The sequence below is a fragment of the Mesocricetus auratus genome, unplaced genomic scaffold (assembly GCF_017639785.1).
Source record: "Mesocricetus auratus isolate SY011 unplaced genomic scaffold, BCM_Maur_2.0 Super-Scaffold_100033, whole genome shotgun sequence".
NCBI classification, from domain to species: Eukaryota; Metazoa; Chordata; class Mammalia; order Rodentia; family Cricetidae; genus Mesocricetus; species Mesocricetus auratus.
In genome coordinates this window covers 4,810,327-4,827,549 of record NW_024429213.1, presented here as the reverse complement: position 1 = coordinate 4,827,549, position 17,223 = coordinate 4,810,327, and the positions used below count along the sequence as shown (strand labels likewise).

General features: G+C 39.3%; 1 protein-coding gene across 1 annotated transcript; it reads right to left on the bottom strand.

The window, feature by feature from the left end:
* Positions 1-1,427: 1,427 nt before the first annotated feature.
* Fundc1 (FUN14 domain containing 1) lies at positions 1,428-16,446 on the bottom strand. The gene is made up of 5 exons (XM_005080541.4): positions 16,262-16,446; positions 15,474-15,630; positions 12,223-12,298; positions 3,498-3,626; positions 1,428-2,878 (listed from the first exon to the last, which is right to left on the bottom strand). Exons 1-5 carry the CDS (start codon positions 16,287-16,289, stop codon positions 2,801-2,803), a joined length of 468 nt encoding a protein of 155 aa, XP_005080598.1. The 5' UTR covers positions 16,290-16,446; the 3' UTR covers positions 1,428-2,800.
* Between the last annotated feature and the right edge of the window lie 777 nt (positions 16,447-17,223).

Genomic DNA, 17,223 nt, shown 5'->3' with positions numbered 1-17,223 from the left:
TTACGCCAGTTTATAAAAAAAATCAACTGTTAAAACATTAGCCCTACAGGGTCAGTATCATATCAACAATTTGATTCATATGATCTAGAGGCAGTGGGGAATGTGATGGCTACAGAAACTCTATTCTGTACCAGGTACCCTCTTTAGTAGCTAGTCTCTGCCTGAAATTCCTGAAAACAAGCTTTTAACAATCCACACCCCCCAAAATGGTACACTGCTGTGAGATATTTCACCACCTCACAGAAAAGGATTAACTGTGGTACACACCTTTTTATTTTTTTCGAGACAGGGTTTCTCTGTATTGCTTTGGAGTCTGTCCTGGGACTCGCTCTGTAGACCAAGCTGGCCTTGAACTCACAGAGATGCCCCTACCTCTGCCTCCCGAGTACTGGGATTAAAGGCGTGCGCCACCAACGCCCTGCTGTGGTACATACCTTTTAAAAACCCTTTCCTTAGCCACTTCTGAGTAGCACACATTCAATTTGGTTTTAAGGTTGTTTGTCACCATACTACCAGTTGAATTGAGTCTGTGTCGTCCCCCCCACCCTAGTGGTTTGAACTTCGTAACACATACCACAAACAAAGCACTATAGAGGTTATGTATCCCCAAAATGAAATCAAATCCGAAATCTAAAACATTCACCAAATAGGTACTCTGTCAAGTGTCCACATAATACACAAGACAGACAATCCTACAGCTTAGCTCATGTGACAGTCACAATTAAAATGCAGGCACAAAAGTTTATGCAGCAACTAAGAGATACTCCCCAGCCTCCTAACTTCAAGATAAAAAGGTATTATATAAAATTACCATTACTGTTAGGCTACATGTAGACAATGTATATAAAAGATAAGTGAATTTTGTGTTTAGACTTTGGGTTCATCTAAGGAGAAACAGAAAATCACTTTCTTGTCTGCAGAGGCTAAGAAGGTAAGGTGTTGCAGTGGCTTATTCCTTCTCTCTGATCTCTCAGCATTTTCCTTTATATGTGACTCCAGGTTTTTATTACTTAGACCAATTAAGAACCCCATTTACATTTGTTTGCATTTGTACATTTGGACTCGAAAAGGAAATTCTCTTCACTCATCATCCTATGCAAACAGCTTCCATATTACTATACAATTCTTCATACTGAAGTATGTTAAAACCTCTAATTGAAAGCTTGAGAGAAGACACACCGTGTGTCCCCTGCTCTCCTAACACATCACCCAAAGAACAGACACTATAAGCATCTTCAAAATGAAAACTGAGACTGGAGTTCCCTGACGTAGACTGCCTTGGTGCACAGGAAGACTCAGGGGCGGTGCCCCGAAGCAGAACCATGACCTGAACACAATCAAGACATTTGTTCCTTTTAATAGCAATGAAAAGCTTAGCCATTTAAAAATAGGGAAAAACTCAAAAAAGAACAAGCATTTATAAGCACTTCACATTAAGAAACCGAATTTTATTTAGCATTCTAGGAGGCACTAATGAGAATAAAAGAAATTAAAAATCAATCTCACATTCAATTTTAAAGAACTTCAAGACAGTAAAAGCACACAGTTTGTAACCAATATCAGAAATATGAAATGGCACATTTTCAATACACAGAATATACTATAGGTGCTTCCTATCACAAGGAGATAGTCTGAACAGCTGCAATCTTTCCAATCTGAAGACTCCAACCTATACTGTTCTGCTGTTTTCCCCAATGCCAACCTAGAATTGTATGAGCAAAACTAATAATACAGAACGTTCCTCTTGGACAAGAGAGGTTCTGAGAAAGTGTGATGCTGGCCCTGAAAAACAAGTGAACTGACCTAGTGTTCAGGCAATATAACACTACCAATGCATGAGGGCCACATAATCAAGGAGCAATTACATTTAGGTTATAATTTTATGACTACACAGAAAAATCACAGTTCTTCAGACAATAAATTCACATTATACTATTGGGCATTTTAAAGCAATCTGTACCTTTTGGTAAAGAGGCCAACATTATAATTAGGATTTTTAGAAATAAAAAATGAGATGCATTTGCAGTTCATAAAAATGTGTCAATGACCCAACTAATAACATACTCCCAAATTAGTTCTATCTAGGCCGTCTGGGATAAATAAGTCAAACAAACCGGAAAAACTAGAACATACAAAGAAACATTTTAATAGCTGTAGACAGTAGAGAAGGAAAAAGTGTTTTGGGCATGTAGTCTTTCCATACAAAAGTCTTCAATGTAAAAGACACTACATAAGCAAAAATAAGAAATAGGAGGGAAAAAAGATTGATACATCTGAAGAGTTTAATATCTTAATAATTCTATTGCTTCTAAAGCCTCCCACAAAGGGGTAATACAATTCTTCAGTTTATTGCAAACACAGTTTTTAAAAAGTCAGCCACAATATTGAATCTATAAGACTTCTTTTTTAATTACTGGCACTATACAGTAAAGCACAAAGAACTTTTAAAATAAGACATGGTAATATTTAGTTGGACAGTACACATAATAGCTTTTTTCTGTCTCCAAATATCCAATGATGATATTCATAGGCAAGTTTCTAAACAAATGTAAATTAAAAAATGGCAAAAGCCATGGTTTGCTCAAGAACACTATTGTTTACATACCACATAGGTTGTCTTACAGCGGATACTAGCTTGTCAAGCTTCAGGTGGCAAAATGCTAAGCTGTTGCGTTTGCAATTGTCCAGCTGGGTGTTCCTTACACTGGACATTCTGGGGGCATGTGCCACTGAGAGATCGTCCTGATGCCACCAGTTCTCTTCTCACTGTTGGACGCACTAAGATAGCGCCTTCGAGTCCTTAAGATGCAAGGCCTAGCAAAAAGCCTCCCACAAAGCCGCTGGATATCACAATGTTCTGCTTGATAAATTCTGTTGCCTAAAAACAAAGTATCAATAAAATTCTCTTAATTATGCTACAAAGTAGATGAACCTTGAAATATTACAATGAATGAAATGAGACAGACAACAAAAGGGCAAACGCACAATTCTACTTATGTACACTCTAACTTGGAGTCCCAAAGGAAAATGTAGGACTAAGGGTAGGGGAAATAGTATTTAATAAAATCATTTTTTAAAATTGTACAAATGGATAGAGGTAATGATTGTACAGAAGCATGAATACACACACACACACACACACACACACATATATATATGCCTCTGAATTGTATACTTAAGCATGGTAAACTTTATGATATATTGAACAATAAAAATGCACAAATTAAAAATACCTTACTTACTGAATACAAGATAAATGACATTATTTTCTTTTGTTGTTTCTCTTTTTTGAAACGGGGTTTTATTCTGTATTTCAGGATGGCAGGCTGGTCTATAATTCATGGCAATCCTCCTGACTCAGTCTACCAAATGCTGGGATTATAGGCACGAGCCACAATGCCTAGCTAAAACATCATTACAACAATGCAATCCTCAGTCATATTTTCTACCGAAATCTATTACCAAAAAACAGAAAGCAAAACTACTTATTGTCTTACTTCTTCAATTATATTGTTGATTTCGGGTGCTGCTTTATTTGCTCGTTTCTTAATCTGTCTTTTTGCTTTGTTTACGTCTTTTTCAACTCTCTTCCAGTCGATCTGCACATAGCCACTGTGACTCGCAACCTGTAAACATGCAATAAAAATGACTATCATCCCAGAAGTAGAAGGACATTTAGATTTTCAGGAATTCATGGAGCTTCTACGTAAGGAACTCTTATTGACCCACCAATTCACTCATTCAAGAGGCACTGAACAAAGAAGACTAAGTCCCCACTCTTCTTAGGAGTGCCCCTTAGAAGCAATGAACACTGGGTTAAGAAAAGTATAGTACATACAGGCTGGGAAAGATTCAAAAAGCTGTATTATAACTATTATAACTGCTTTCAGCCTACCTTTTAGAATAGAGAATCAGCTGAAAAGAGAGATTATCCAAAGCATGTGACTAAAAAATTACCTTTTAATTAAACAGACGTGAAATAGTAGGCAATCAGTTGACAGGTCATTAAGAAATGGAAGGTAGCCCGATAAAGGTTCTTTACTAGCTTTGAATCCACTTAATTTAAGAAGATAACGTGGAGAAAAGGGAAGATCCATTCAGTCTTAGTGGGACTGCAAGTTGATGGAGCCCATACAGCATTCCTTGACTCATGCCCAAAGTACTTGACATCCTACTCCACAGACACTTGCTCAGCCATCCATGTTCACTGCACCTCTGTTCACAATAGCTGGGAAATAAAAACACCCCCAGAGTCCCACAACTGACAAATGGATAACAACATGTATCCGGTATACATGTATATGGTACATGTATCTGGAATACTATTCAGCTGTAAAGAAAAGTGAAATAGGGCTTCAGAGATAAGAGCACTGACTGCTCTTCCACAGGACGTGGTTTCAATTCCCAGCAACCACATGGCAGTTGACAACTGTCTGTACCTCCTGCTTCAGATCCAATACTCTCATACAGACATACCTGCAGGCAAAACACCAATATACATAAAATAAAAATGAGTTAAACTCCTGCACTCAAGAGATACTTTAAAGAAAAACAAAATAATTTTCCGGTAAACAGATGGAACTAGAAAATACCTTATTGAATGAGGTAACCCAGACCCAGAAAAACAAACCCCACATGTTCTCTGTCATCTGTGGTTCCTAGTTCCAAATCTTCAGATGTGAATATATAACCTGGAGTAACCACAGAAATCAGAAAAGAAAAAGGGGACCATAGCCATGGGGTATGCTAGAAATGGGAATAGTAGGGTACAAATGATATGAAAGAGGTGATATGGGGCATAAGGCTTAATTGGCAACAGATGGGGTGTTATGGAATAATCTTTTGTTCACTGTGAAGATGTGTCTTTGCCAAGGCACCTTCTGATTGGTTTAATAAAGAACTGACTGGCCAATAGCTGGGCAAGAAGAGATCAGGCAGGAGATCCAGACTATGAAAATGTGGGAAGAAAAAGGGTGGAGCCACGGGAGTCAGAAATCAGCGGAGACGCCATGAGATGAAGAGCAAGCAGGATGGGAAGTACGTACATGAAGTAAATAAGCTTTGGGGCAGCACACAGATTAATAGAAATGAACTAATTTAAGTTACAAGACCTCGCTAAAAACAAGTCTAAGCTATCAACCGAGCATTTATAATTAAGTCTCTGTGTGATTATTTGGGAGCCAGCTTCTGGAACACAGCAAAAGTCTACCTACAGGGAGTGAGGTCAATATAGAACAAGGGGCATGAGGAGAGGGAAAAATAGCACTAAAAGTGTTTGGAAAAGCCATAAGGAATCATATTGTTTTGTTTATTTACCTAAAATTACATTTAATACACATTAGTGTTTATATGTACACACACACACACATACACACATACACACACACACAGCTACTTGGGCTGAGCCACTGGGCATTAAACAAAAAATTACAGTACTAGGCATGAAAAACACCATCTCAAGTTGGTATTGTTAGAGGAGTTCCAAGAGATTCCCAAAATAATATACACTATTGCTATTGCCTTTGCTTGTCTCCCAGAGATTAAAAGCAAGAATGTAGCCGGGCGGTGGTGGCGTATACCTTTAATCCCAGCACTCAGGAGGCAGAGGCGAGTTCAAGACCAGCCTGGCCTACAGAGCTAGTTCCAGGACAGCCTCCAAAGCCACAGAGAAACCCTATCTCAAAAAAAAAAAAAACAAAGAATGTATTACTGAACACACCATGCACTTTAGACAGAGGACTTGTAGGATCAAGCTAGATCTAATCTTAAGTCTCATTCCTGAGAACTCTAACTCATAGTACCAGGTACTATACAAAATGGCAGGAGAGAAAAGCAATCAATACTCCTACTTATCCATTATGCCTTTGAACCAAAACAATGATCAGTACGAGAAGGCATTCCTAAAGGCATAATAGTTGGTAGTAACCAACAACTATCTACTTCAACATAAGGCTTCTTCAACAGGAGGGAAAGAAAGTACACCTGGTACTTACTGGAAACATAGCCAACCACCCAGAACTAGTGAGATCATGGACCTTAGAGATGAACCTACTAATGCAACTTTCCTTAACCAACATAATTCTTAACTGCATTTTAAATACTTACTTTGATAGCCAGGTAAGTGTAGCTTTTAACCCTCATCAAAGCAGCTTAGCTTTGCAGCAGATGGATATGATTACAAAACACCACTCAGACCTGACAGATACATCTATAACACAACTCCTGCACCTAAGGATCAGAGAACATTGCAGAATAAAAGGGAAGTCTAAGAGCTGTGGGACCAGGAAGTTTGCTGTGAGATCTTGTCTCCTAGAAATAGCAGGGAAGCTATACCCACGAAGTGTCATCAATATGGCTGCTTAAAGAAAATCTGAATAATGATGACACCAAGACATGCTAATGTGGAAGGGGGAAGTCTCATAGAAACCCACCCCTAGACAACGAACTCTAGGCAACTAATGACTGCTGAAATGGGGAGAATTAGTCAACCCTAGGGAAGAGCCTCTAATTGGTTATCCAGTTCCAAACTGTCATCCCTGAAACTATATACATACAAGCAATACTAAATAACTCAGGAAGGTTGTTTTTATATATGTATTCATTTATACATATATGTGATAACAACAAAGAAAAGGAGGCCACGAATTTTTGAGAGGGGGTATATAGAGAGTTGGAGGTGGGAAAGGGAAGGGGAATAATGATGTAATTATATTTTAATTTAAAAACTTTATAGTAAATGTTTTCTGTAATAAATTTCAAACTATAAATGCTTTTTATAAAATTATAGCTAAATGCTTATTCATCTTTAAGACTCCTAATATGAAGTTGCTGTACCACTGCAAAACTGGAAGACCAACAGTGAGATATAACCATTATAGTTAAAATATAAATAAGCATATAAGAAGTAAATAATTGAACTATATATACTATTAAAAATCACTTCTGTCAATCTCATGCATTCTTTGTAGGCCTTTAAAAGGCTTTTAACCACACATAAAATATGTGAAATAACAAAAATGTCTCATTTCATATAGACAGATTAACTGGAATCTTAGGTCCTATTTTCTGTGATTAACTCCACAGCAGAATTTGTTTATCTGCAGTTCTTCCTGAAGTCATTCATTGGCTATCACTAGCTATCCCATCAGACTCTAGCCTCAGAAAGAGAGGTGATCAAATTGAATGGCACATGAAAACTTTTCTGGTAGAACCTGATACAGTGATTTGGATCACAGGCACAAAGGTAACAATGAACTTCAGAGAAAGGAGAAGGAGCCTTCTCTGTATGAAAGTTGAAGAGATGCCTAAGGAATCTATTTGGTTACTTTGAAATCAGTATGGAGATTCCTCAGGAAAATGGGAATCAGTCTACCACAAGACCCAGGTTGAATTTCAACATATCTTTCTTACTGAAATACAAAGATATCATGTGTGTGCATGGCTTTGGTTGTTAGTTAGAAATGCCAAAATACTACCTATGTTACCACATACTAGAAATCCATAATTCAACTGTCCTTTTCAAGATTTACCACTGTAAGTTATGAATTTTTTAAAAAGTAATAAAAACTTTGTAACATGAGTATGTTGGTGATAAAATAACCAAAAATACTCTTATATTCACTCCCAGAAGTAACAACCCCATAAGTGAAAAATAGACACCATCTAATCAGGCAGATGAAATAAATTCTCACAAATATAATTCTATGTATATTTTTTTAAATGTAGCTGCTACCAAAGTCAGTAAACCATCTTATCTGAGAAAAAGATTGTGTAGACACTGTGTACACAATAGAAGTAAATGTCATACAGTTGCATGGAAAATAAGAAACCTTGAAACACTTAGGACATGAATATCTCTCTAGGTTCCCCTTCTCAAACAACAGGTCCAAGGAATTCAAGCCTTTCTCCTGCACTCTCTCCATACCACAGGTACCCATCCAGCTCGGCCTCAACCAGATGAATATATTTGTTTGCCACTATATCTCTCTCCCAGTGAACTGTGAATCTCTGTGTCCCTAGTCAAAAATGTTTGACCAGGTTTCTCTCTAAGGGAAGATAGTCATGAACTTGTCAATGTCTTCAGAGGGTAGTGGGTCATATCCATGCCAGGTAGAACCCATCCTCTCACTAGAACCCATCCTCTCACTAGAACCCTTTGGGTTAATCCAGCCCAATTACTTTGTTTGCTAGAGTGTTCTTTGAACCAGGCTGGTTAATACAACTTTGGAGATTTAGTATTTATTTATTATCTTTATAGTCATTCACCCAGTGTCTCTCATTCATGAAGATAAAGGACTATAAACCTGTGAAACTATAAGCCAGCTCCAATTAAACGTTTTCCTTTAAAAGAGTTGTCATAGTCATGGTAGACAGAAATACAAACTCTAAGATATTTGAAGATATAGTAAAGGGAAGAAATGTCCCTTGAAAATAGGAAACAAGACAACATGAGATACAGGAAACAACCCAAGACAGAGCAAAGGAAGCATTCAGAATGGTACTGGAAGGGAAATCCCCTGATAACTGGCATATGCTAGGCCTGGAAAGCAAGCAGGACAGATTCGCTTGGGACAGAACTCTCCAGAAAACTAAATGGCTGGCTAATGCATATTCCCACAAGAGAAGATTTAGATAATGAAAATACATCAAAAGAAAAGAATCCCAACCTTCTTACTGGGAATAAGGACCCAAACAATGTTCTTTGTGTTTTATAAAGAAAATTTTTTCTGGTTTATTTGCTTTTTTATTTGCCTGTTTGTTTTCTAAAGAGGAAATGAAGGGTTGGAGTTGGTTGGATGTGGAAGTGGGGAATATCTAGGAGGACATGAGAGGAGAAGCTATGATCAGAACATACTGTATGAATTTTCAATTTAAAAAACATGAATTCAAGCAACTTACTTAACCATAGATACTAACTAACCTTACACAATTATGAATATTACTCAAGATGGAGCCAGAGAGCATGGGGGGAGGGACAGAAAGCATTCAGGTATACAACACAGGAGGAAGGTGGAGTACTACAGAACAACTCAAGAATTAACAGTCAATACTCATAATGTGATGCCAATAGTGAACACCTGCTGCTCAAAGACCAAAAACTGGTCAGTCAAGCCGGGGAAAAGAAGGACTGTGAGAAGTTAAAATGGTTGCTTGAAGGGAGGGGAAATGAAGGGGGAGGAGGCAGAGGATTAGTCTGTACCAAGCCCTATACAGTATCTGTCCCTTATACACACATGCATATATAACTTAACAGAAGCTAAAATACTCATACATCATTGTCTACTCTTTTAACTGAAGCAGGGAGTGGAGAAATCGGTAATTGGTTACGATTCATTAGTTGTAAATACTTCTGCATGCAGACCCTCTGTATCTATTTTAAGAAGGCAATATGATAAATATCTACTGAAAAACATTTAATGTTGTTAGTAGAAAAGCTTTAAGTCCTAACCCAAACCAATACTTATCTTTAATTATAAGCAAAGGTTATGAAATATGGAGTGAGGCCTAAGATTATGAGGCAATTAGCTTAAAAGCCGTTTCTTTCTCTAGTTTATCTTTCAAGTTCCGCCAACTGCATTTTCAAGGCTAATTATATCTGTGGGTGAAAGCGGTTTGATACAAACAGGGCCTGTGCCCTTCTGCCTTCAAGACTTCAGAAATACCAGGCTTGGCAAAGAAGGAAGCAGCAATGATAAAATGTGGGTTTGAACAGTGACTACTGAGTAGACTAAAATAGACTGAGAGGCTAACATGCACAAACAGATTAACCCAAACACACAATTCAATTCAGTTAACACTTTCAGTGTACTCTGCTTCAGTCTAGTTCCCTTTAGACTGAAGAGAAATGACAGCCCAGTTTTCAAAATGCCAATAGACTTAAATATGGCCATGACGCTATACAAATGCAAGTCAAAATCAGCTTAAAACTCTCTTGCATGTAAACACTAGCATACATCCAAAGGACCAAATTAGAAATTAATCACATTCTTTTACTTCTACCATAAGAAATACGGCCCTTAATACTGTTATTAATAGAAAATACATTCTTAAAACAGCTGACTAGTACACAACTTAAACTAGTGCTTAATTCATATAAACACTCTTTGCACTTAAGGTGACTACACTGGTTATTAAGGATCAATGGTTTAGGTTCTAAAGTCACATTTTGGTTGCTATGAACAGCAATTACTTCTTAAATCTGGTATAACTGACAGTTCTTTCCATCTTTAAAACTTGCTAACATTCATTCGCAGAGATTTTCAAGTTTGAGTTTACTTGATCTTCTTCAGGAAATGCTATTTTGAGGAAAGCACACCAATCGAACATGAATGGTACATAATATCCTCATACACTTTCTCTAATAGCAAAGCATTTTTAACCCCTAAAAGAGGATAACAAAATTAAAATTTTAATCCACCTGTCTCAGAAATAGGATTATGGATACGATTATTTTTAAACACTTTTCCACTTTCTGCATCTTCCTTTCTGTCTTTCTTCTTTCTTATCTCTTCTTTCCCCCCCAAAGCCTCTGTACACAACTAAGTAGCACAAGGCTTGGATCTCTAGGTCCTTCTGCCTTAGCCTGTCAACCTCTTGAGTGCTGGAATTTTGGGCTTATACTGTTAGGAATCAGGCCCCCTCTACTCCCAGCAATTCTACTCTTAGGCACATACCCAAAAGATGCACATTCATACAACAAGGATGTCTGTTCCACTATGTTCATAGCAACATTATTTGTATTAGCCAGGACCTGGAAGCAACCTAGATTCCCCTCAACTGAAGAGTGGATAGAGAAAATGTGGTACATTTACACAATGGAGTACTAGTTAGCAGAAAAAAAAATGGAATCCTGAAATTTGCAGGCAAATGGATGGCACTGGGAGAAACCATCCTGAGTGAGGTAACCCAGTCACAAAAAGAGAAACATGGTATGTACTCACTAATTTATGGATTTTAAGGGAGTACCAGCATACACTGCCAAAGAGTCTAGAAAACAGAATCTTCATCCAGCGACTGATGAAAGCAGAGGCAGATACCCACAGACAAACACTGAACTGAACTCCTGGAATCCAGTGTCAGAAAGAGAGAACTGATGGGCAAAGGAGTTAAGAGTGGGCTGGTTTAACCCACAGAAACAGTTGACCTGAACAAAGGGGAGCTCTTGGACCCCAGATTGATGGCTGTGTGGAAAGCATGGGACTGAACCAGACCCCCTGAATGTGGGTGCCAGTGAGGAGGCCTAGGTAATCTATGGGGCCTTGGGTAGTATTTACCCCTGGCGTACAAATAGAATTTGAGTGCCCATGCCACAATATGGGAGGCCCTCTCAGCCAGGACTCTTGGGGGAGGGCCTAGGCCCTGCCCTGAATGAAATAACAGTCACTGGAGATCCACCATGGAGGGCCTCACCCTCCCTGGGGATCGGAGTGGAGATTGGGTGGGGGGCTGGGGGACCTGGTGTAGAGGATGGGTGAGGAGGGGAGGGAGAGGAAGCTGGGATTGACATGTGAAATAAAATTGTTTCTAACCTAAATAAAAAAATAATTATTAAAAAAGTTAGAAAATGTTAATAGTTGCTCAGCTTTTGACAAAACTAGGCATTTGTTTATGGAAAAATACAATGAATGTACAGTGATCTAAGAAGCAGGTATGGTTGTACACAGCCATCATCCGTTTCCTCATAAGATTAAACTACAGCCCCAAACCTGTTTAGTTTGGGTTAAGGACTAAGTTTTGCTCTGGACTTGTAGTCTTACTGCCTCATCCTCTTCAGCAGCTGGGATTATGGTTGTATGCAATCACACCTTGTTCAAAGTTATTTCCTTAACAGCTGATACCACATCTGGTGTGCATACATAGAGAATCTAGAAATATTTTATTGTTTTCTTTTTATGACAGATGCAAGCTTTTTTTTATTTTGGTTTTTACGAGACAGGGTTTCTCTGTATTGTTTTGGAGGCTGTCGGTCCAGCCCGGCCTCAAACTCACAGAGATCCACCTGCCTCTGCCTCCCGAGTGCTGGGATTAAAGGCGTGCACCACCACCGCCCGGCCAGATGCAAGCTTTTAAAAAATTCATTATAGTTTTTCCATAAACTAATGACTACAAGAAAAGTTCTACCTTCTAGTGAAATGAACAGGAATGAAATGAGTTCAGTTAACACTCTCTGCTCCCATTGGCTACCTGTATAAGCAGAAGCAAGTACAGAAACATCTACCATACCTGCAGGAGAAGAAAGCCACCACCGACTGCAGTTGCTGCAAGTTTTCCAACTTTCTGGAATAAAAATCCTGCACACCTTTAATGACAGAAACAACAAAAGATGAGAACAATCAGTGATGCACTAACTTTCTTCTACATTTTATTGCTTTCCAAATAAAAGCTTAATGTCTTCCCATTTCTTCTGATAACGTTCCTTGCCTGCTCAGAAACCTTCAGTGTTTTCCTTCAGTTATACAGGGTGGTTAAATATGCACACTTTACAATGTCTGAGATTTGCTGCAAAATGAGAAAAGGAGAGAAGAGGGAGACTTAAAAGGAAAATAAAAATAGCAGCTACTGAAGCCAATTGTGAATACTTGGGTTTACCATACTCCTTCTAAATTTGTGTAAGATGAAATTTCCCACAGTAAGTCATTTGCTTGTTTTGCTTAAAGCAGTCAAGGAGTCCCATATATCTGACCAACACTCACTCTATCCAAACCAGCTCTAAACCAGTTAGTCAAATGCATCATCATCTTTATTTGAGTTGTTAATCTTCCCAATTCTATAGATTCCTGCCTAGCTCTGCCTAAGAAAAGCTTTCTTGTCATTCCATTTTTATGATCACATTGCCCACGTTTCTCACAGTCCCCTTATCTAGTATTGATTTTCCATATTTAGCTTGTTTTGTCTCATCTAACTGTGGAGTGTCACCCTATACCTCTTGAGTTAACTCACAGTCCCCTCGCTATTCCAGATCCAAATAGCACAAAAGAAACCCAGATTTCTAACCGTAGTCTTGTGCACTGAATTGATGTCTCCCCCAAATTACTGCCCTTCATGAGACTTTACTTGGAAATAAGATCTCTGTTGATGTAATTAGGTAAGATGAGGTCGTACTGGACATGGTAGGGCCTTAATTCAATATGAGTCATGTCACAGGGACGCAAATGCAGCCAAAACAACTGCTACTAAGGCACCAATTTCTATGTGATGGTACCAGTCTCCATTTGTCACTTCACATTCATTCCAGACTTCTCCATCTTCAACTGAACGTTCTCTGTACCCTGTATCTAAAACTGTTTTTTTCTTTTTATTTTTTGTTACAATTTTTTGCAGTGTGTGTGTGTGAGCATTCATACAAGCATGTACAAGTACAATGTACATGAGTTGATTCTCTCTACCACATGGGTCATAAGATCATATGGATAGAACTCAGGTCACCAAGCTTGGCACCAAGCCTACATGCTGAGCAATCTTAGTAATACATTTTGGGATTCCATGGCTGTGTTCTAACAATACCAAAATCAGTCTTGAAGGCCTCCAGGTCTCCTAGAAATCACCCATTCTCACACTAGTTTTCATTTCTTGTGGTCAAAAACCTACAGCTACCTACCTACAGCTAAATGCAATCTCCTCAGTTAAATACAGATCAATTTCATATCTTGAATTGGTCTGAAGTGTTAAGTTAGATTCATACCTATTAACTGTTTCTCTTTTATACCACATTACTACACCAATGCTATATCCTAAGAAACATTTCAAGAATTTACTTTAATGAATCTACACTAAAGTCCAAGTCATTACAGCAAATCATCCATGTAGCTGCCAATGTCACTCAGAGGTAGAGTGCTTGCCTGCTATATGCGAGGCCCTGAATTTACCCCAACACTAGCTAAAAAAAAAAAACAAGCCATCTATATACAGTGTCCTATTACACAGTTCAAGCCATAGGATGGCTCAGCAGGAAAAGGCACTTGCCACCAAGCCTGAAGACCTGAGTTTGATCCTCACAACCCACATGATAGAGAGATATGATTCCTATAAGCTGTCCTCACATGTACTGGGACATATCTGTTGCCCACACACAAACAGATCAATGTCAAAAACAAAACAAAAAATACACCAACTATGATATAGCTCCTGGTTTGAATACTTGGCAAATACTGATAATCCTATTGTATGTATGTATTCCTCATACAGGAGTCAGTAATAAAGGCTCAGAAAGAGAAAAAGAAGTAGGCAAATCTCCTACTGTGTACCACTACTAGCAAGCATCAGTCACTAAGATGACCCTACTAGTTTCTGCCCTGCCTTTAGCCTTTTCAAGAAAACCTGGCAATTATGGGCCTTGTTACCAGGTTTGGTCTACAAGAAAAAAAAATGATCAGTAATCTTCTAATTCTATTTCTCAATTATTTTTAAAATATCTTTTAACATTGGGCTTTTGGCCATGACTCTATCTAAACAATCACCTCTGGCACCAAATTATGAATTGATTTAAGAGGAACAAAGGTGTAATCATCCTACAGTGAATCATCAGAGTGACCAAGGCACTCAGCAGAAATTTCTGTTCTAACTGCATGCTTTTTCAATAAAGCAGTAAAAATACTGTGTCTATGTGCCATGGAATCCTCGCAATAGTTGGGTTTTGTTTGTTTTAAGTTATAAAAGAACTTTTGCAAGAAGGCATAGGGACCATTATTATTCCAAGGCCCATGTAAAACCCACATGAAAAATTTCATTTGCCCATGCCATGTGGAAGTACTAAGTATTAATACAAGATGAATTTACCTTAGAATGTAAGGAAAAAAGCTTACAATTTAAGCACTGCCACTTCAAAAGAGAGTCATCAACATTTTTCAATGGTTCTGCCCCTAGTTATCTGGTTACTCTTTTATTCCATAAATAAAAGAATTAAAACACGTAGTAACAACAGTGTAATCCTGTGATCTAAGTCGTTGCCTAGATAATGGTCATTAAGCACTCCTTATTGTACTCTGTATAACTGCAGAATAAACAATCAGTCCATTAATTCTAACACGAAGCAATGTTCTGAGATCTTCAAAGCACTTTCATAATCTGAACTAGCACACACAAAAATCATCATCATGAATAATTTTTACTGAGCAGTAATGATTCTATGTACAGAGCTAAGAATTCTAGACGCCACTTCTGCAGTGGGATTTCTCATGGGTTTTTCAAATTGCTGGCACTGAATAGCAAGTAACAATTTACTTGCTAAATTTGGAAATTTGATAATGAATCAAAGGAAGGACCATAGGGGAAGAGTGAACTATGGAGGGCACACATAAAATCCAACAAGAAGTGTCTGAAGGTTGAGCTAGCCAATTCCTTCAGGGAAAAGCCCCAAAGTTGTGCTCTTCTGGGAATAACAGTAGAGAGCCATTGACAATGTAAGGTGACTGGCCCATTTACAAAAGGCCCATTTCAAGGTTCCCATTGAAATTTAATGAAAAAGATGTTCTCACCAGCCAGTCACACCACCCATTACAATCTGGGTAGCTACTGAGTATTTTTCTACCATAGGTCCCGAACTGTGGCCAAATACTCGATTCCACCAGTGGTGTCTTCTTGCATACTCAGTTAAATCCAACACTTCGTAAGATTCGTCATCGCTTTCATAGTCTTTAAAAAACACAAGATGAAAACATAAATCGAATCAATCTACACTCAGAAACTTCTCACAAATTGTTTTCATAAAACATGCCAATTCACTCTCATGTCTGGCCTACAACTAAAATGGCCAGATGGGAACAAATGAGCAAGATTAACTCGAGTCCTGAGACTAGGGCCTCGAGAGTAAAGGGCATAGCAATATCATCCCAATTTCCTTTTCAAAGACAGAGGGTCAACTGAGTTACAAAGCAGCGAGTTGTTACCCGCCCAATCGGAATAAAGTCCATTTCCATCAGTGGGAAAAGGAGGAGAGGATGTTACTCCCCTGAAAGAACAGGTCAGGTACCCAGCCAAGGAAATCAGGACAGGGCTTAAACGCTACCAACCAATCAACCCACCAAAACCCCTTCTGTAGCAAGATGGAGAAGGGCTCGAGGTGGGGGCAGGGCAGGGTTTGGCCTTGATAGACGCAGGGAGCGTGGTGAGTTCCGCAAAGATGGGAAGGAAACGTCAGGTTCGGAGGGGGCTGTGCAGTGACCGAGCCCCAGGAACACTGGAGGAGGGGAAGGGAGAAGCACCATAGGCGCAAGGTCGAGAGCTCTGGGCCGCGTCCCAGAGACTTCGGGCCCTGGCTGCTCACCTTGGGGAGGGGGGTTCCGGGACGCCATGATACCGCCGGCGGCCAGTTCGGGGTGGTCCCCGCCCGCCCTCCTCTCCCCAACACTTTAAAGGGCGCTCTAGGCCGAGGTGGAAGTCTATGGTCTCTCTTTTTCCTCAGCCTCCTCCGCCTCCTCCAGACAGTCTTGTCACCGCCCACTGTTCCCAGCACGGCGCCTTCACCACTTTGTGCGCAGCTGCAACGCTCGGGATTAGGGGCGGACTAGTTCGGTCGCCGCCCTTCGAGGGTTTATGGGAATTGTAGTCCCGTGCTCTTCTCCACGGGTGGGCCTGGGTATTTCCCAACCCCCTCTTAGAGTTTCCAAGTGAAAATTTCGTTAGTCTTTGTTTTGTTTTGTTTTTTAAACTGAAGGAATGGGTGGAGGAACGGCGCGGGTAATAGAACAAGACAGCCAGTTTGGTGTCTGTGGACTGTCCTTAGCCAGTCTTTAGCAGGATGCTTGCCTGAAGCTGTCTTTCTGATTAGGTACTAATCTTAGGTCCTATCTTTGGCCTCCAGTTGTTGCAAGAATCTTGTTGACGTTAACAACATTTTCACTCCCGCTCCTCAATTGATATCTAATAACACAGACATTTCTCCAGCGATAAACCCTCCTGCCCTGATGCCTCCTCTTGCTAGGATTCCATGCCTTGACCCTCTCACTCAGATTATGCACTATAGATCTCCAGCTTTTTTCTGTGTTCCGAATTGAAATGGATCCATTACCCATATTAACAAGTGTCAAGGTAATTTTTAAAGATGTTTTGTAAAAAAAATGTGTTTTAAGCACTATACCAGCAAAAGATATGAGAACGCCCTGTTTCAAGCCACATTTCTTACAAACTTCCAAGGCCCCACCATGGACAGAAGGTTTTTAAAGGGCCCTGTTATTAGGAAGTATAGGACTGCTCGGATGGAATTGTTTGATAGTCAAGGAGGCATAG

Excerpts from the sequence above, each read along its gene's own strand:
- Fundc1 (XM_005080541.4), bottom strand. The coding sequence starts at position 16,289 with ATGGCGTCCCGGAACCCCCCTCCCCAAG. Across the intron at positions 15,631-16,261 it reads CCGGAACCCCCCTCCCCAAG|ACTATGAAAGCGATGACGAA; the intron begins GTGAGCAGCCAG and ends TGTTTTTTAAAG. Across the intron at positions 12,299-15,473 it reads ATGGGTGGTGTGACTGGCTG|GTGTGCAGGATTTTTATTCC; the intron begins GTGAGAACATCT and ends CTGTCATTAAAG.